A 21,285-nucleotide genomic window follows, 5' to 3' on the forward strand; every position below is an offset into this window, starting at 1 on the left:
TGTGACCCAACATATGGTCTGTCCTTGAGAATGTTCTGTGTAGACTTGAATAGAATGTATATTCCAGTTTCTTGGGGTAAATGATTCTGAGAATGTCCAATAGCTTACCTGTCTCTTAATTTACATCCCTCATTTCTTTATTAATTTCTGTCTATATATTCTGACAAGTTGAGAGAGTGGAGTGTTTAAATCCCCTACTATTACTGGAACTAAAGGCTGGTATAGTGCAGATCAAGTGTTGGGGGGGTACTCCCTGCAGATTCTTATGTACTTCTGCTTTTAAGTATATATTTTTTCCTGGTTTCTGGGCACGTATGAACATCTGCTCTATCTCAGGGGACCTGGACTATATCTAGGTTTTGGGACTTTGTTGGGAAGTGAACCACCTGGGATGGAATTAGAGAATACTATGAAAGGTTAGGTCTCACCTGAGTGAGGATTTATAGGGTTGTCGTTCCATACCTGAAGTCTCTGGACACCATCTGAAGTGAAGCATGCTGGGGCGGCACTTGTTGCGTTGATTAGGTTGCAATCAGTGGATGCAATATTATTTGATAAGAATTGAGAGAAGCATATGGGAAAGTGGGTCTTACCCTAGGGTCCTAGGACTTGGGGAAGTTTAGGCACTATAGTGGAAATGTGAGGTTCCTGCTGTCTTAGAGCAAGAAGACAATGGACAGTTACTGTTATCATCACATTATTTGGTAATTGGGTGAACTTTGAAAGACATACAAACCATACCCTTTGTTAGACATAAAATCAATTTTCCCCCTCTCATAATAATTAAACAGTCAATTATATAACTACAATTTAATAGATGTGTACATAAACATCATTCCCATCACTAAAAGATTGTGTCCTATCCCACCCACCGACCCCTACACACCCCTTGCCCAGGAAGCCGCATGTCCACTCTCTCCCGCACCACGGGGTTTTTACTTTGGTGCCCTACTTTCAATTTAGTCAGATCCTGCTTTTAGTTTCCCTTTCTGATGTTCTTTCTCAACTTCTGTTGATGAGTGCGATCATCCCATACAATTTTTTATCTTTCTTACTTAGCTCACTTAACATAATTCCTACTAGCTCTGACCAAGATTGGTCAGTGAAATTGAGTTCATTGTTCTTAGTAACTGCATAGTTGTGTAAATGGAATACTATGTAGCCCCATAGCAGTCCTCAAAGGTGTGTAGTTTTCCCCAGAGTATTGGGTGTGGGTCAGTGCTAACACCACTGCCATTTGTGTTCTCATTCACAGTGTGGAAGAAGTATTGATAGGACATAGGCAGGGCACAATCTCTGTTAATCTCCACTTTGTCCTGTCATCCCACAGAGATTGGGAAAGCAGATACCTGATTGGAGCTCAGCCTCCATAGCAACAGACTCACTAGGAAGGCCATCCCCCAGTTCCTGGAGACCCCAGCCCTCCCTCTGACTCATACCTCTGCTGCCCTTCAGGAGAATTCAGAGAATCACTCTGGGGGCCCCTTGTAGAGAACTGTACATCCTTCCTAAAGCCAGAGACACAAATCAAGTATTGAAAGTGGGGGACTAAGGGCACACCCAGTAGTGGAGACAAGATAGCAGATAGAATGACCCAGGTTCTCATCCCTGGTCCCTACCCCCATCTGTATGGGGAATGCATCCACTTCATGTGTGGTGGAGCAGTACTGCAGGTATCTCTCTTCTTCTTTGCTTCACTGAATAGGAAGACTATTTTAGGTATGTTCCAGGGGGCCACATGACTTTAGTAATTTTTGCTTGTGTGTGAAAGCTAACATAGAGGTAGACTAAGAATATTGTTTGGGAAGATAATGTCAGAGTTGAGACTAGGGCTAGAATACTGGATTAGAGCAGAGAGTAGCTACCAAACTAGAAAGTATAGAAATAAAATTATCTGTTTACCCCACTGATGTGACCTGGAGCCCACATATATTCCTATTTAGCACAGGAGAGAGTTCCTAACAGTCTATCTATTTTTCTGTCTCTCTCTCTCTCCCTCATTGTCAGTTTCTCTTTCATCTCTCTGTTAAAAAAAAGGGAAAAAGGAAGAGAGAGAAAGGAGAAGAAGTAAGGAGTGGGAGGAGGAGCAAGAAGTAGCAGCAGGAGGACAGGAGAAGGTAGAGAAGGAGGAGAAGAAGTAAGATGATGACTGGGTTCAGTGATTTCACAGTAATGGTACTGAACGCATCAGTAAGTCTGTCACAAAATAATAATAAAATAAACTGAAAATAAAATCAGAACAATTGCATCCTGAAATCTCAAGGAATATGATGAGCATAAAGTGTCACTGAACTCTAGAAAAATGAACTCTAGACTAACAGCATGCTGAGATATCATTCTATAAAAATGGATGCTATATGAATCCATTCTACCAGGTGTAGCATGAAATTGCACTAACATGGTGACACTTTCAAATAACCTGGCTAGTTTAATTAGTAAAACCATTCAGCATTGCGCTCTATGAAGTGTGAATAATATGAGGAGTTCTTAGCATTGACCTTTCTGTTACTAGTGTTACTAAGAGGTCAGTAGCTGGAGTTGGTTCAGGCTATAATTAGTTTTCTGTCATCTGGCTGTACTCTTGTATGGTTATGGAATATGTAGATTGGGGGGCAAGACTCATTCTTTGGAATGCTGTTCTCACACTTGGTAAACACCATAATGACCTGTGGCTTCTATTGTGGTAAATACTGCTTCATGTCTTTGTAAACAGAACTGAACATTTGCTAGCACCCAACACCATCTGAAAAGCAGGAAAAAAAGTAATCAAGCCAAGAAGAGTTCAGTGCTTAGTTACTGAAGCACCACAACATCACACCACTTAAATCTGGCTGATCGTGTTTGCATCTGTCTGTCTATTACTTTCCCAGTCAGTGGGGATTGAAAATGTTGGGGAGTGCACAGTGGATGGATGTAAATCAGTTCACAAATCATGACTGACCTCTCAGGAATGTTCATTAACTCAGAGAGCAATTTATGAAACAACTAGTGATCTGTAGTGATAAGTTCAAATAATTTTATTCATTAAAATGATAAAAATAATTCTAATCATAAAGCAGTTTAAGTGAAAACTTCTTTAGTAATAAAATAATAAACAGTGTTCCTTATACTGAACATTGATGAAGGTAAAAGAAGAAAGAGTGCACTCAAGTAGTAGAATGGCAGTTCCACAAAGCAAAACAGATGTTTCTGGTTTCAACAATGGATTAGGTGACCGCATGCAGAAGAGAAGAGCTGCAAATTGTGAAAGGTAAGTGGAGGGCAATATATCACTGTATAATTGATCTATTCCTAGGGAATGTAGGGAAGGGCTGGGACAGAGAGGGTGCTGTTTCTCTGCCAGGCTAGCGTGAGGTTGTTTCTTCCCAAGCACGTTCTCTCTGGGTTGGAGCGAACTCGACCAGAGCCAACCTGGGCTGCTGATTACTCAGTGACACAGGAGAGGTACCAGGAACTCATGGCGGAGCGGATGTGCAATGCATCTTTATTGATCAGAGACAACACCTTTATATCTTTGGAAATGGAAGTTTCAAGTCAGAATAGGAAAAGGGTAGGAAAGGGGTGGAGAAAAGGAAAGAGCACGAAGGTAGAAAGCTTCCATAGCAACTGTTGCGAAGGTTTTACCTGGTGGGATTAATTAATACCCTTCAGGCAGGGTGGCTCTCATCAAAACAATGATTATGTTAATAGACCATAATATCAGAGATGGAGCAGAGCAGGGGGGCTGCCCGACAGTTCTCGGTACATGATTTTGGAAATGGACATAGATAGGGGTAAGTCTGTTTCTTTACCAGTTGTATTATTATGAAACATTGATCATCTTCTTCTTCATATTGTACATTGTAGTTACCAATCTGTAATGAAGGAGACAAAAGAAAAAGGAGAGAGGAGATTGGCATCAGAAATCTCTGTAGTTACACCAGTGCTTGAGAAGCGAGCTACACTAACCCTTGATGAACTTCAAACGGAGATAGGCTACACTCCGAGGAGGTAAAATCTTCAAATTCTTTATTGCTTAGTAAAGCAACACAGAAAAACTGTTGTTACTGAAAATGCCATTCAGTTTCAAAGACTAGTATAGAGAAATCTAAACTATACTAGGCAAAGCTGATGATACAGATATGAAGTCATTACACTAAATGCTTCTTTTAGGGCTGAGGGTTCGTTCAGTGGGTAAGGCGCAGCTCACTAACTGTACAGCCAGTATTGAAGTCCTTACACCACAGGGGAGTGCCACTACACTAGAAGGTCTCATTCACTGAGGTCTCTGTGCCCTTATTTATCTATGCCTGAAATAAAAAGAATGAAAGTCAGGTTGGGAGCAATAAAAATATGCATGTGTAATGATCTAGTTTTACACTAGCAAATGATAATTAGTTAATTACTTAAAGATTGCACTGACAATGAAACTACAATAAGGGGAGTCGGGCCGTAGCGCAGTGGGTTAAGTGCAGGTGGCGCAAAGCACAAGGACCGGCATAAGGATCCCGGTTCGAACCCTGGCTCCCCACCTGCAGCGGAGTCGCTTTACAGGCGGTGAAGCAGGTCTGCAGGTGTCTATCTTTCTCTCCTCCTCTCTGTCTTCCCCTCCTCTCTCCATTTCTCTCTATCCTATCCAACAATGACAATAACAATAATAACTACAACAATAAAACAACAAGGGCAACAAAAAGGAATAAATAAATAAAATAAATATTTAAAAAAATAACTTTAAAAAAAAAAGAAACTACAATAAGGAAGAATTAATCCTTTAGAAAGTCATATATATTCCGAAAGGCATTAAAGGAATTAATACATTGGAATGAATGTGGCTTAAAAGGTTTTTATTTGGGTAGCGGGGGGGGGGGGTGGAGATAGCATAATGCTTATGCAAACAGACTCTCCTGCCTGAGGATCCTTATTCCCAGGTTCAATCCCCCCGTATCACCATAAGCCAGAACTGAGCAGTGCTCTGGGGTTTCTCTCTGTCTCTTTCTCTTCATCTCTTCACCAAAAATAAAATAAATAAAAATATTTTCAAAAAGGCTTTTATTTAATTTTTCTTTATATATTTTAAAACATTTTTTCATATAAAAATGACTTACAGGGGACCAGGCTGTGGCACAACCTGTTAAGCACATACACGACAGTGCACAAGGACCCAGGTTCAAGCTGTTCATGTATACCTGCAGGGGGAAAGCTTCATGAGTGGTGAAGCAGAGCTTCAGGGGTTTCTATGTCTCATTTTCTCTTTATCTCCCCCTCTCAATTTCTCCCTATCTCTATCTAGTAATAAATACATATATACTTATATACTATATATATATATATACATATATATATATATATTTAAAAGTTAGTTGCATTGGGGAAATAGAGAAAGACCTGCACCACTACTTCATGACTCATGAGATTAGCCCCTCTAGTGACTGACCTGAGTCTTGAATCCTGGGTCATACACATTCTGGCATATACATTCTAACAAGTGTAACAATATATCTTGATTTAAGAAAGAAATGGTTGTTATATGGTATCTGAATTTTTGTGCTTTTAGGAATAATTCTTAAGAAAAGCCATACTTATTAAACTTGATGTGTCTGCAATTTCTCTATAAGAATCAAATTGGGAGTCAGGCTATATCACAGCGGGTTAAGTGCACCAGGTTAAGCACAGGTGATACAAAGTGCAAGGACCTGCCTAAGGATCCCAGTTTGAGTCCCCAACTCAGGGGAGTCATTTCCCAAGTGGTGAAGCAGGTCTGCAGGTGTCTATCTTTCTCTCCACCCTCTTCCCATCCTCTCTCTATTTCTGTCTGTTGTATCCATCAATAATAAAATCAATAACAACAACAATAATAACTACAACCATAAACAGGGTTAACAAAAGGGAATCAATAAATATGAAAAAAATAATCATGTAGGTTGAAATGCATTATTTTATAAAGATAGTAGTGGGATCTGGAGTTGGGCCAGTGGTAGAAACAAGAGTTTCATGATTGGGGCTCTGAATTTTATTCTGAGCACTTGTCAATCTGAGGGGAGTGACCTTATTCAACAAGGAATAGATGAGATCATTGTAAGCTCATGATCCAATCATGGGAAGATTTATAGCAGTGGCTCTGCATTCTTAAAGTGGAACATCCACATATAAGCACAGATATTATATGCATACCCATTATGGTATTATACAAAGATTTTACAATTATAGTAATATGTCATGCTGTGACGCGGAGGTAAGAGAGAGGAGATCCAGAGCAGAGAGGGAACAGAATTCTTTATTCGTGCTGGCAACTCAGAGTTGGGTGAGAGTGCAGTGGTTTGGGCCACGTGGACCTAGCCAAAATGGATGCCTCATGCAGCAACCTTCCCTGCATCTAATCACTGAAGTGAAAGGCCAGGAAGAGAGTGAGGCATGGAAGAAGAAGGGCTATCTAGGGCGAAAACCGGAGTGACGAGCCGGGATAGGATTGGTTGGGAAAGGTACTCCAAGAATGTCCCAACTCTTGTGGGAACTGGCACTAGCCTGAGGGGATATCTGCACAGCAGTAATAAGTATGAAGCATTTTAAATACTAATGGTGAGAACAGTGCCATTGGCACAAGTAGGTGTGACTTTGTTGAGCACTTTGCACCTGATGAAGACATAAGAGTAGTTCTGTGTATGACGGCAAACAGGAGATTTGTGCACAAGAAGCAGCCTGTTATGAAGAGCACTGCACAGGCTATATTTCAGGGTCAAAAGAATTCAAGTGCAAGTGGCATGCTCAATGTACCAAGCAGGGTCAGTGACAGATGTTGAGAAGTCAATAGTTGGTCTTGTCAGGATCAATCTAGCTTTGAATGGAACACAGTCTGCATATTGGTGAATGCTTAGAGTCAGATCTCAACTCTAGACTATTTTGCTGTTTTGCACATTGTATAGAAACCTTTCCATGTATACGGAATCCAGATGCTACATTGGGCAACAGTGGGTAGCAGAGAATGATAATATTGATTCCTTTACTTTGATAATTCTCAAGGAATCTGAAATGTACAATGCCGAGAGTTTATTCTGATAAACTTTAGTTCGTTCTTTGTAATAATTACATGACATTTGCCTGAAATCATTCTTTTCCCTCTTTTCTTTCAGGCTCCGGACAGTATGGCTTGATACAAAGTACATGGTATGGTACACATGACTTGTATGTTTCTTAAATAATAACCATTTATGTTGATAGACAATGTGCAATTTCCTTGTATTAGGTATAACTAGAGCAAGAGAGAAACTACCTGTAGTGACAGAAAAACCAAATTATAACAGCACTGAAATATGGCTGATTATGTTTGTGTTTATTCAAGCCTCTTTCTTTGGCAGTCAGGATGGTTCGGGAATGTTGGGGGCAGAAGAGGAGCAGGAAATAAGTTCCCTGCTTAGGAATGGCCTTTCAGAAATATTTGTTACTTCTGCTTCTTTCACTCAGAATTAAGGAGCAGTTTAACAGTTAGAGATCTGTAATGATAAACTAAAAGAAGTTCCAATCATTTCATTCATTCATGAAAATCATTGAACTACTTCTATGGATAATTTAATTAAAACTAAAGCTCCTTTAAGGAGTCCACTAACAAACATTTCCCCAACATGAAACTTTCCTAAAGGTTCATAAAGAACAAAGCCTGTGCAGCAATAGTCCTGACACAATATTAGAGAGCAAACCTTATGCTGAGGGTGCTGCCATCGAATATGGATTCATGCAACCTAGAGTCATTTGTTGCTGCTGTCCTTTTTGATGTATGCCATTCTAACAGGAGTGAGGTGGTATCTCAATGTTGTCTTAATTTACATTTCTCTGACAATCAGTGACCTAGAGCAGTTTTTCATATGTTTGTTAGCCTTTTGGATCTCCTCTGGGATGAATGTCTTGTGCATATACACTGCCCATTTATGGATGGTGTCATTTGCTATTTTGGTGCTAAGTTTTCTGAGCTCTTTGTATATTTTGGTGATTAATCTCTTGTCTGATGTATGGTATGTAAAGATCTTCTCCCATTCTGTGAGGGGGTCTCTTGTTTTGTGTTATAGTTTCTTTTGGCTGTGCAGAAGCTTTTCAATTTGATATAGTCCTACTTGTTTGTTTCTGCTTTAGTCTTCCTCGCAGTTGGGTTTGTTTCATCAAAGATGTCCTTGAGGTTTAGGTGGGAAAGTGTTTTACCAATGTTTTCCTCTAAGTATTTAATTGTTTCTGGTATAACATGTAGGTCTTTAATCCATTTGGGGTTGATTTATTGTTTCTGGTGAGGTAAAGTGGTTCAGTTTCATTCTTCTGCATGTTTCAATCCAGTTTTCACAGAAACATTTATTGAAGAGAGCCTCCTTCTTCCATTTAGTACTTTGGGCCCCCTTATCATAGATTAGATTTCCATAGGTATGGGGGTTTAGTTCTGGGCTTTCAATTCTGTTTCAATGGTCTGTGTGCCTATTTTTGTTATTATGGCTTCATAATAAAGTTTGAGGTCTGGTAGTGTGATGCCTCAATTTCTGTTTCTTTTCCTCAAGATGGTTTTGGCAATTCTAGGTGTTTACTTGTTCCAGATTAATGATTGTAGTATTTGCTCTATTCTCTTAAAGAAGTTTGGTGGAACTTTGATGGGTATTGCATTAACTTTGTATATAGCTCTGGGAGAAAATTCATTTTGATGATATATATTCTTCCAATCCTGAGCATAGGGTGTCTTTCCATTTCTTGGTATCAGTTTCTATTTCCTTAAAGAGTGACTCATAGTTTTCAGTATACAAGTCTTTCATTTCTTTGGTCAGCTTTACTCCTAGGTATTTTATTGATTTTTCTGCAACTGTGAATGGGAGTGATTTCTCGATGTCGTCTTCTTCAGATTTAGTGTTTGCGTAAAGAAATGCCACTGATTTTTGTACATTGGTTTTGTAGTCTGACACCTTGCTATATTGCCTAATAACTTCCAGTAGTTTTATGCGGGATTCATGAGGTTTTTCTATGTATACTATCATATCATCTGCAAATAGTGAGAGCTTGACTTCTTCCATTCCAGTCTGTATTCCTTTGATTTCTTTCTCTTGCCTGATTGCTATGGCAAGAACTTCCAATGGTGTATTGAAGAGTAATGGTGATAGTGGACAGTCCTGTCTAGTCTCTGATGTGAGGGGAAGTGCTTTCAGCTTCTGTCCATTGAGTATCATGTTGGCTGTAGGTTTGCTATATATGGATTCCACTATCTTGAGGAGTTTCCCATCTATTCCTATTTTTTGTAGGGTTTTGAGCATGAATGGATGTTGCATTTTGTCAAAGGCTTTCTCTGCATCTATTGAGATAATCATGTGGTTTTTGGCTTTGCTTTTATTGGTGTGGTGAATGTCATTGATTGACTTACGTATGTTGAACCAACCTTGCAATCCTTGGGATAAATTCCCCTTGGTCGTGATGAACAACCTTTTTGATATGCTGCTGTGTCCAGTTGGCCAAGATCTTGTTTAATATTTTGGCATCTATGTTCATCAGAGATATTGGTCTGTAGTTTCCTTTTTTGTTGTGTCCCTATCTGCTTGTGGTATCAGGGTGATGTTGGCTTCATAGAAGTTGGAGGGGAGTGTTCCTGTTTCTTCGACCTTATGGAAAAGCTTTAGAAATATGGTTATTAACTGTTTCCTGAAGGTTTTTTAGAATTCGTTTGTGAAGCCTTCTGGTCCAGGAGTCTTGTTGTTGTGGAGATTCTTAATAACGGTTTCAATTTCTTTGTCTGTGATTGTAGCATTTAGGTTTTGTAGTTCTTCTTGGTTCAGTTTTGGAAGGGCATATGCTTCTAGGAATTCTTCCATTTCTTCCAGATTTTCTAGCTTGGTGGCGTATAATTCTTCATAGAACTTTGCATGATTCTCTGGATTTCTGTGGTGTCAGTTGTGATATGTCCTCTATCATTTACAATTCTATTTAAATCTTCTCCCGTTTTTGTTTAGTGAGTCTGGCTAGGGGGTTTGTCCATTTTGTTTAATCTTTCAAAGAACCAACATTTGGCTTCATTGATCTTCTGTGTGGTTCTCTTATTTTCAATGTTGTTTATCTCTGCTCTAATTTTAGTGATTTCTGTCCTTCCAGTTGCTTTAGGGTTCCTTTGTTTCTCTTCCTCTAAGTCCTTGAGGTGTGCAGTAAGGTTGTTCATTTGAGCTTTTTGTTGTTGTTTAATATTTGATTGTATAGCTATGTTTCCCTCTCAATACTGCTTTAGTTGTGTCCCAAATATTTTGATAGCTTGTGTCATCTTCATTTGTTTCCAGTAACATTTGAATTTCTTGCTTGAGTGATTCTCTGACCTACTGGTTCTTAAGCAATATGTTGTTTAGTTTCCAAATTCTGTCTCTTTTAATAATTTTCTGTTTGTTGTTAAATGTGTTTTACTCCACTGTGGTCTGAGAGCAAACTTGGGATGATTTCAATGATCTTGAATTTATTGATGCTGTCTTTGTGGCCTAACACGTGGTCTATCCTTGAGTATGTGTAGTGTGGATTTGAGAAGAATATGTATTCCAGTTTGTTGGGGTGAAGGGCTCTGAAGATGTCCAGGAGGTCTAGTCTGACCATCTCTTCATTTAATTCTCTTGTTTCTTTGTTGATCTGTCTAAATGTGAGAGTGGGGTGTTAAAATCTCCCACTATTATTGTATTACTATTGATGTATTTTTGAAGTTTTTTCAGTAGGTGCTTGATTATTTAGATGGTCCCTCATTGGCTGCATAGATGTTAAAAATTGTTAAGTCTTCTTGGCTGATTGATATTCTAATAATTATGTTAAGTTCTTGCCTATCTTTTATTACTTTATTCAATTTAAAATCTATTGTGTCAGAGATGAGAATGGCTGTTCCAGCTTTTTTTTTTTTTTTGTGGTCCATTAGTCTGTATGATAGTTTTCCATCCTTTCACTTTAAGTCTGTGTTTATCTTGTTTTGTCAGATAGGATTCCTGCAAGCAGCATATGGTTGGGTTATGTTTTCTGATCCATCCTCCCACTCTGTGTCTTTTGATGGGTGAGTTTAAGCCATTGACATTTATTGATATTATGGATTTAATGTTTTATAGTGCCATTGTTTAATGAATTTTTATTTGCTCTGATATATGGCAACTATTATAGTTAAGTTCTTATTTATAAGAGGTCTTTTAGAACCTCTTTCAGGACCAGTTTGGTGATGGTTGCTTCCTTTTTATTAAATTTATTTTTTATTTAAGAAAGGATAAATTAACAAAACCATAGGGTAGGAGAAGTACAACTCCACACAATTCCCACCACCCAATCTCCATATCCCATCCCCTCCTCCTATAGCTTTCCCCTTCTCTATCGCTCTGGGAGATGGTTGCTTCCTTTAACTGCTGTTTGTCTAAGAAGGTTTTGATCCCTCCATCTAGTTTGAATGAAAGTCTAGCAGGATATATTATCCTTGGTTGAAACCCTCTTTCATTCAGGGCTCAATATCTTGCCATTCTCTTCTGGCTTTTAAGAGTCTGAGTGGAGAAGTCTGCTGATAGTCTTATGGGTTTCCCCCTGTATGTGACTTTTTGTTTCTCTCTTGCAGCCTTTAGTATCCTTTCTTTATCCTGACTTATTTTCATTGTGATTATGATGTGTCTTGGTGTCTTCAGGTCTGGGTTGATTCTGTTTGGAACTGTCTGGGTCTCTTGAATCTTAATGTCCTTTCTATTGTTCAAGTCTGGGAATTTTTCTTCTATAATTTCCTCTGGAATGTTTCCTTCCCCTTCCTCTCAGTCGTCCTCTGGCAGGCCAATTATATGAATGTTACCTTTTTGAGATCATCCCATGTTTCTGTTGTTGTTTTCAGTGTCTCTAAATCTCTTTTTGAGCTCTTTCCCCTCTTTCTTAGTTTTCTCTAGCTCATCCTCTGTCTGACTCTGTTTTCTGCTTCTGTTAGTCAGCTTTCCCTTCCCACAGCTGCTTTCCTCAGTTCAGCTATTTCAGCTTTCAGTTCTCTAATTGCCTCAACTAATCAGTATTTTCCTTGAGGGTCTCAACTGTTGTTTCCCTAACACTGCCATTCCTTTCCTCCAAAGTTGTTTTCATTTCTTTGATTAATAAATTTTTTATTTCTTGCATACTTTTCTTATCTATGGTTACTTCTGGCTGATTTGTAGTTTCTTCTGGGCTCTTGTCTTCATTCGCTGTAGTAGCAGTTGATCTACCCATTTAATTTATTAATGTGTTTCTTATTTTTATGTTCTGTTGTTCCTCACTTTTTGTGTTTTGAGTACAAGCAACACTGTACTAAATACCTTTATGACAAATGCAATCACCAACGTCAGAAATTTCTTATCTATGGTTACTTCTGGCTGATATGTAGTTTCTTCTGGGCTCTTGTCTTCATTCGCTGTAGTAGCAGTTGATCTACCCATTTATTTTATTAATGTGTTTCTTATTTTTATGTTCTGTTGTTCCTCACTTTTTGTGTTTTGAGTACAAGCAACACTGTACTAAATACCTTTATGACAAATGCAATCACCAACGTCAGAAATTTCTTATCTATGGTTACTTCTGGCTGATTTGTAGTTTCTTCTGGACTCTTGTCTTCATTCGCTGTAGTAGCAGTTGATCTACCCATTTATTTTATTAATGTGTTTCTTATTTTTATGTTCTGTTGTTCCTCACTTTTTGTGTTTTGAGTACAAGCAACACTGTACTAAATACCTTTATGACAAATGCAATCACCAAAGTCAGAAATTACAATAGCAACTGAAGCAAGGATTGAAGCAGTTTAACCACTACCAGTTAGCCACACAATATCTCCAGTCCGTGAAAACATAGCAACTAATTCCAAGTGAAGAAGAAAGAGAAAGGAAAAAAGGGATAGCAAGAATAGACAATTATGCAAATCTACTACCCGCTATATATTCTAGAGGTAGCTAGAGAAGAAAGGGAAGTAGAGCAGAGATACACACATAGAAAGTCCACTCTGAATCAGATTTCTTCCCCAAAATAATTCACAAAGGGATACCAGTGAATTCAGAAAGCCGAAGGAGGAAGGAAGAAAGGAAGACCAGAAAAAAATAAATAAGAAGAATCAAGAGAGAGAAAAGAAAAAAGATAAGAAATAGAACTGTAATAAAAGAGCAGTGAAAGGAAAGTTTTTAAATTAATTAATTATTTTATTTTATTTTATTTTTTAATTAGCTAGGAGGAGTGAGAATGGGAGAGTGGGAAGAGGAGGTAGGAGTAGTGAAACAAGTTCCTCTTGCAATGATTCCCAATCCCCTAGCAATGAAAAATACACTAAGAGTTAATTCTGGTCAACCCAAAGGAGGGGGGGGAAAGAGACACACCTTTATATAATATTAATCATCAAATAGAGCAGGGTAAAAAACCTGTCCCAGGTTGCCTCAAGCTGCCTTAGCAGAGGCAGCTGATTGTTCAGAAAGTAAAACAAACAACAACAACAAAAGCACCTCAGGGCAGTCTTTCCCTTTTGTAGATCCAATTGGCCACTTAGAAAGAAAAGGAGCCAAGGGTTTCAGAAAGGAATAGGCTTAGAATGGAACCCCTGTTGGGCCAGGAATCTTGGTAAAGAAAGAAGCTCAGCAGGGAAGCCTGCTAGGAGCAGCTCTCTGGCACTCAGTGTCTGGTTATGGGGGGGGCAGGGGTGCACTTTGGGAATAATAAAAAAATTTTTTCCTTTCTTTTTTCCTCTATATTCTAACCCAAACTGGGCTATATTTACCCCCTTGGTGTCACAGCTGGGACCCCGAATCCACTGTCCTGCTGAAGGCAAAAAATCCTACCGTTTCCAGCAGTTGTTGTCTGAACTCAGACAAGTAGCTGCTTCTCAGTCCGCCATCTTGGCTCCACCTCCAATATACTTATTTCTTTTTTTTATTCCTGTGCTATTCCTGTACTATTCACTATTGAGAAATTTGGAAATGTGCATCATTTCACCATTTAATGTTTTCTCCACTCAGCAACATTTTAGAGTTGTGTCTGTATTACTATGAATAAGCAAGGCAGATATAGAGAATAGTGATTCATGACATGTTTTAGGAAATTGTCTTTTTCTCACCTTCACTGATGTGTGTAGACATAGAATCTATGAGTCTCCTAGGTTTAATGCCCAACTCCTCTAACATTCAGAACTGAACAATCTTCAGTCACTGAGGAAGGAATCAAGAAAGTATCTGTGGCTATAGATTTATTTGGTTAGATTCACTGTCTTCAACTGTATGCACTCTCGTGTTTATATATGTAGAACATATAAATGCACCCACCCACACACAGACACATGTAGGAAGGAAAGGAAGTGTTGCACTGATGAGCTACTTGTGATGTCCTCTTTTATGTTTGCGTGTTTATTTGTCTTCCTTGTTTATATACCAGCTCAGAATCAAAAAGGCAGGGCTCACCCCTGCAAGAATTGAGATGTAATATGGAGTCACCATCTCTGACCTAAAATTTTGAATAGTTGCACACTTATACTGCTTTAAACTCTAAAGATTAATCCAACTATTTCTAATTGCAGAATATTAATCATTTCTGTGTATAGCACAAGCAGTGTTTATAGTTGCAGAGAAAATTGTAATCTGTCATTTTCCTGTTAGCTGAAAGTCTTCTATCCTTTACTTAGGGTACTGGAAGTCCTGCAACTCAAAGCAATATACTGGATACAAACCAAAAGCTACAGGATGAAATTGCTACCCTAAAGAGAGACATGGAAACAATGAAACACGAGAATTTAATGCTGAAACAAGACATGGAAATTATGCAAAACGAGAATTTAATGCTGAAACGGGACATGGAAACAATGCGACATGAGAATTTAATGCTGAAAGAAGATGTGGAAAGAATGCAATACAAGAATTTAATGCTGAAACAAATCATGGACAGACGGGAAAGGAGAGACAAAATAGGAGTGAGTGCTATAATACCACAGACGGAACGTCAAAAAACTTCATTAAAAGAAGTGAGAGAAGAGTTGTTAAGAAATGTAAGTCAAATTGGATGTTAGCTATATTGAAATTTAACTTGTCACATTTAGGAGGCCTGGCTGTGGCATACTATTTGAGTGCAGGCATTACCATAAGGAACAGGTAGCAGCCTCTATTCACCACCTGAGCAGGCCTGCAGGTGTCTTCCTTTCTCTCTCCCTCTATTTTTGACATCCTCTGAAATAACTCTCACCCGATATAAGGAAGTCGAAAAGCAGAAAGAGAAACAATGGAAAAGTAATAGCCATCAACAGCATTGGAATCATACTGCTGACTCTGAGCCCCAGCAATAATTCTGGTGGTAATTCAAAGACAAACAACAAAAAATATCACCATGAATCTTAGAATCAGTTTGCACTGATAGATTTCTATTACATTCCCACTATTTAACATTTACACTTTTGTTATTCTTACACTGATTTCTTAAACGTTTTCATGCTGCTATTCCTATAGTAGTACCTGTTGAGAAACATGGAAATGTGCATCATGTCACCATTCCATCTTTTCTCCACTCCTCAATTTTCTCACCTTCACTGATGTGTGTAGACACAGATTCTATGAGGCTCCTAGTTTTAATGCCCAGCTCCTCTAACATTCAGAACTGAGCAGTCTTTCATCCCAGAGTAAGGAAGCAAGATATTCTGTGTGGCTGTAGTTTATAACTGGTGTGATTCACTGTCTTCAACTGTATGTCCTCTCATATTCATATATGTAGGACATATAAATGCATCCAATTTCACACACCCACGTAGGAGAAAGAGGAAGTATTGCACTGATGAGCTACTTGTGGTGTCCTCTTTCATGTTTGCTTATTTGTTTTCCTTATTTGCTTATTTGTTTTCCTTATTTGCTTATTTGTTTTCCAGCTCAGAATCAAAGCCAGGACTCACCCCCTGCAAGAATTGAGATGTTAAATATGGAGTCACCATCTCTGTCCTAAATTTTTGAATAGTTACACACTTATACTGCTGTAAACTTTAAAGATTCATCCAACTATATCTAATTGCAGAATACTAATCATTTCTGTGTATAGCATAAGGAATGTTTATAGTCCCAGAGAAAATTGTAACCTGTCATTTTCCTGTTAGCTGAAAGTCATCTACGCTTTTCTTAGGATGCTGGACCTTCTGCAACTCTAAGAAAGATACTGGATACAAACCAAAAGCTAAACAGTGAAAATTCTACTCTACAGCGAGACATTGGCACATTTCAAAATGAGCTTTTCATACTAAAAGAAGATATTAACAGACGGTTAAGGAAAATGAATGCTACAATAAAATGCATGGAACATCAACCAACGTCAGTAAGAGAAGTGACAGAAGAGTTGCCAACAAATGTAAGTCAAATTGGATTTTCAAAAATTGAAATGTAACATGTCACCTTTAGGCGGCCAGGCTGTGGCATACTCATTTGAGTGTAGTCATTACCATCGGATCAGGTACACTGATAAGCAACAAGAGCAACAAAATTGAAAAAAAAAAGTTCTCTCCAGGTGTTGGGGATTCGTAGTGCAGGCTCTGAGCCCCAGAAATAACCTTGGAGGCAAAGAAAAAAATGGAAATATTGCCAAGACTTTGGAATAGGAGGGGTAAATTTCCGCACAATTCAAACCCCTAAAACTCCATATCCAATCCCCTCTCTTGATAGCTCCTCTATTTTCAATCCCTCTGGGAGTATGGACCCAATATCATTGTGGTGTGCAGAAGGTGGAGGATCTGGCTTCTGTCATTGCTTCTCCACTGAACATGGGTATTGGCATGGGCATGAATATGGGCAGGTCAATCCATATTTCCAGCCTGGAGCAGGGATCTGGGGAGGCGGAGCTCCAGGACACGTGGTGGGGTCTTCTACCCAAGGTGGTTGGGTTGGCATCCTGATATCATCTGGATCCTGGTGGCAGAGTAATGAAGCAGAAGGGTTGACATTCCACACCTGATGAGAGACACAATCTTTGGCTTTTATTTTAAATGCATTCCAAGAAATTAAGTACAGACCTTAAAGAAATTAATACAAAGAATCGTTCAGATACACATTCAACTTTGACTACAACAGAATTGTATTTTCCCTTCATTATGCTCTCAGCACTGAGATTTATGGATTTTTAACACGTGGCCAACTCTAAAGCTCTGGGGACAAATTCCAGCCAGACAGGAAAGAAGGAAGCAAGTACTTATATGTGTCTGTAATTTTTGCTTTATGGGATTCATTGTTTTCAGCTGTAGGTTTTATATAGCATGAATGTAAGAGCATGCACTCACTCTCACACACACATGTAGGGGAGAGAGGGAGAACGGCACTGGTCAACTACTTACGATGTCCACTGCATGTTTGCTTGTTTGTCTTTCTTGTTTATATACAGGCCTAGAATCAAAGACAAGGCCTACCCCATGCAAGCCATGAGACATAATATCGAGTCAGTGTCTCTGTTCTAAAGTTTTGAATAGTTCCACACTTAGACTGCCATAACTTTTGCAGAATGCACCCAACTTTCTCTAATTGAAGAATATCAATCATTTTGGTGTATAACATAAAGAATGTTTATAGTTCCGATGACAATTGGAACATGTTAGTTTATTGTTAGATAAAAAATCTTTCATGCTTTACTTAGGATTCTGGTTGTTGTGAAAAGACCAGAAACATATTCCAAGAAATCCAAGAGCAAGAGGATGAAATTGCTACCGTAAAGCAAGTACTGGATGTAGTAAAACATCATTATAAAATGAGGATGCAAATGCTGACAAAAAAGGACAGGTAAAGACTTCTCATCAGGAAATGAAATTAGAGAACATGAAGTAAAAATATTATCAAAATAATAGAAAATTTAAAAAGAGATGTAAGTCCAATTTGATGTTAAATATTGAAATGTATCATTCACCTTTAGGTAGCCAGGGAGAGGCATATCATTTGAGCTTAGTCATTGCCATATGCAAGAACCTGGGTCCAGCCCCTACACCCCACCTAAAGGGGAAATACTTCCTGAGCAGGTTTGCAAAAGACTTCCTTTCTCTCTCCGTCTATTTTTCTATCTCCTTTAGATTTCCTCTCTGTCCTATATAATAAAGTAGAAGGAAGGAAAGAAAGAAAGAAAAAAAAGAAGAAAAGGGGGAGTCGGGCTGTAGCGCAGCGGGTTAAGTGCAGGTGGCGCAAAGCACAAGGACCGGCATAAGGATCCCGATTCCAACCCTGGCCCCCCACCTGCAGGGGAGTCGCTTCACAGGCGGTGAAGCAGGTGTGCAGGTGTCTGTCTTTCTCTCCCCCTCTCTGTCGTCCCCTCCTCTCTCCATTTCTCTCTGTCCTATCCAACAACGACAACAACAATAATAACTACAACAATAAAACAACAAGGGCAACAAAAGGGAATAAATATTTTTTTAAAAAGAAAGCATTATTTAAAAAAAAGGAAGAAAAGAAAGGAAGGGAGGAAAGAAAAGTAAGAAAGAAGGAAAAAATGGAAGGAATGAATACTGGATGGAGGGAAGGAATTAAAAACAGAAGGAAGGAGGAAGGAAAGGAGGAAGAAAGAAAGGGCCATCTGCTGCAGTGGACTCATCCTGCTGGCACTGATCCTCAGTAATTACTCTGATGATAACTAAAAGACAGACGAACAGAAAATATCACTTTGAACCTTTATAGGTGATACAAGTTTTTAGAATCAGTTTGCAGTGACAGATTTCTATTATTTTTCACTAGCATTTGTTTTTATTGTTCTTCTATCTTAAACTTTTTCATCCTGCTATTCCTATAATATTTACTGTTAACAAAGTTGTAAATGTGCACCAATTTTGCCATTTAATGTTTTAATTTAATGTTTAATTTAATTTAATGTTTTCTCTACTCAGCATTATTTTGAATAATCTATTACTAATAAGCAAGACAGATATAGCCAGAGAATAATGATTAATGAAATGTTTCAGCAAGCTCTTTGGTTCACCTTCATTTATGTGTGTAGGCACAGAATCCATGTATACTTATTTCACAAACGTGTAACTAAAAGGTATACAGGAAGGTTATTATATCAGCCAGGTAAAAATAAGTATTACCTTCATTATATTTTCACTTTATTTTATTTTAAATCCTGGAAACATTCATATCTTACAGTAAATAAAGATTGATGCAGTGCTATGAGGACTGTGTTCAGGGAGATCCAGTCAATTTCCCCCAGAACTGTGTATCGAAAGTAAACCCAGAACTGCTTCAGTGGCTATTAATGTGAGCAAGGCTCACAAACAGGAAGGCGGCAGGTGGAGTAGGCACTTTGTGCAACCCTGCAAATGTTTAGGTCTAATGCTGTGCCGACTATTTTGCCTGTTGGGGCACTGACACCTCTCTAGTGGAACAGTAGGTCTGGGGGACAGTTTGCTGCTATATTGCTGACATTTAACATTATACTATTTGCATTTGCACTTTTTTATTGTTTTTATTATGTTGGTTTATTTAATGGACAGAAACAGTAAAAAATCAAGAAGCAAGAGGATGGTAGAGAGGCAGGGACAGACAGATACCCGTTGTTGCACTACTTCACCACTCAGAATGGTTTCCCCTTCAGGTGATGACCAGGGGCTGGAGCCAGATCCTTGATCATTGTCACATGTGTGCTAAGCCAGCTGCACCTACAAGTGACCTCTGGTTTCACATTTTCTAACACAGCCTTAGAAGTCCTAGAGCTGGGAGTCTGGCAGTGGCGCAACGGGTTAAGTGCACGTGGTGCAAAGTGAAAGGGTTTAAGGATCCCAGTTTTAGCCTCTGGCTCCCCACCTGCAGGAGAGTCGCTTCACAAGTGGTGAATCAGGTCTGCAGGTGTCTGTCTTTCTCTACCTCTTTCTGTCTTCCCCTCCTCTCTCCACTTCTCTCTGTCCTATCCAACAACAACGACATCAACAATGTTAAACAAAGGCACAAAAAAAGAAAATAAATAAATACAAAAAATGTTTTTAAAAAGTCATAGAGCAGTTGAATCATATTCTCTTTGTGGCCTGAACATGAAATTGTTCTGAGAAAACGTGTCCTGCCTCAGATTGTTATGTTTCTAGCAACAGTATGAAGGCAGAAATACCTGACTAATCTAGCAGTACATGTAGGTAATAAAGCAGTCCAATTAAATGACAACACTAAATTCTACAGTTCTTTACTTGGCCAGTGATTGAACTTTGGCTTCAGAAATGCTCAGAAACCCTTGCCATGAAATACAAAATAGCGGACTTTGTTGCTAGATCATACAGCCTTGTGTCTCTCAGTGTACTTACCCCACTCTGCCCCTTGCTCCACAGCACCTCACTGGAATGGAGCACTGCGGCCGCCACAGGAGCAGTCCCTTCTCTCCCTCAGTCTTTGCCCGAGTTTCTACTCTCTGTCAGCCCCACTGTTTTCTTCCCTTTCACTTGTCAAGTTACCACTCCAACAAGATGTCGACAAGTTGTGTATGCCCCTTTTGTGGTACACTGCAGCATGCCATTGTACACCTGTCATGGTTTATAAAACCTGTATGGAAAACAGATGTTGAGTTTATGAGATGTGACTTGTGAGGTGTGACTTATACCATCTTCAACTTTCTTACAACTCTAGTGCTAGTTGTAGGCCCTTAATATGGCTGTTGAATGACTGAATGAAGAATGATCAAAGCAGAAATTACTCTGTGGGCTGGAGAAACAGCATCAAAGTAATGCAAATGATTTATGCCCTCGAGCTCCCAGGCTTAATGCCCAGCACCTCCAAAAAGCAGTGTTAAGTGGTCTTCAGCCAGAAAGGAAGGAAGGAATCCAAAGGAGAAAGAGATTAATGAATGAAAGAAAGGAAGAAAGAAATATAGGTGGGATAGAAGCAAAATGTAGGTAGGAAAGAGGAAAGGGGAAAAAGTCAAGATAGAGGAGTGAAGGCCTGCAGACAGGTAGGCAGAACAGAAAGTCTGCAATGTTTATAGGCAAATTGTTTTGATAGTAACTTTCTGTTTTGTTGTTCAGGAACAATTTCATTCATAATGCTAAGAAAGGATGACTTTCACTTATGGTAGTTGAGTTGCCTTCAGAATGTTTTAATTAAACATTTTCTGTGCATTTTTCTCTAGATACATAATGTAAAGTATTCCAGATTTCACAGAATTCATTCATAACCTAATGCTGAGCCTCATCCCAAGCAAGACACAGTATTCAGTGATCGAACAGAGGCCTGGGAGTTGTACTCAAAAAGCTCCAGTTTTGGGCCCCGATACGATGTGTAAAGTATACTCTGCATTTCATTTAAAATAAAGTCAATACATTTTTAATTGCTTCTTCAACTGTGTCTCAGTATTCAATTACTCTAGCTTAATGTCATGTAATCTGAAATGATAAAA

The 21,285-nt window shown here is 38.8% G+C and overlaps 1 protein-coding gene across 1 annotated transcript in view; it reads left to right on the forward strand.

The window, feature by feature from the left end:
• The window catches only part of LOC107523598 (ankyrin repeat domain-containing protein 26-like), a 29,337-nt gene extending 8,109 nt beyond the window's left edge, over positions 1-21,228 (forward strand). Inside the window, exons 4-7 of the mRNA XM_060182192.1 lie at positions 14,597-14,956; positions 16,072-16,293; positions 17,566-17,708; positions 21,019-21,228. Of these exons, the coding sequence (XP_060038175.1) occupies positions 14,597-14,956; positions 16,072-16,293; positions 17,566-17,708; positions 21,019-21,031 (738 nt within the window). The 3' untranslated portion in view covers positions 21,032-21,228. The remainder of the gene's footprint in view (positions 1-14,596; positions 14,957-16,071; positions 16,294-17,565; positions 17,709-21,018) is intronic.
• The last annotated feature ends 57 nt before the right edge of the window (positions 21,229-21,285 follow it).

Source organism: Erinaceus europaeus, chromosome 23 (genome assembly GCF_950295315.1).
Source record: "Erinaceus europaeus chromosome 23, mEriEur2.1, whole genome shotgun sequence".
Taxonomy (NCBI): Eukaryota; Metazoa; Chordata; class Mammalia; order Eulipotyphla; family Erinaceidae; genus Erinaceus; species Erinaceus europaeus.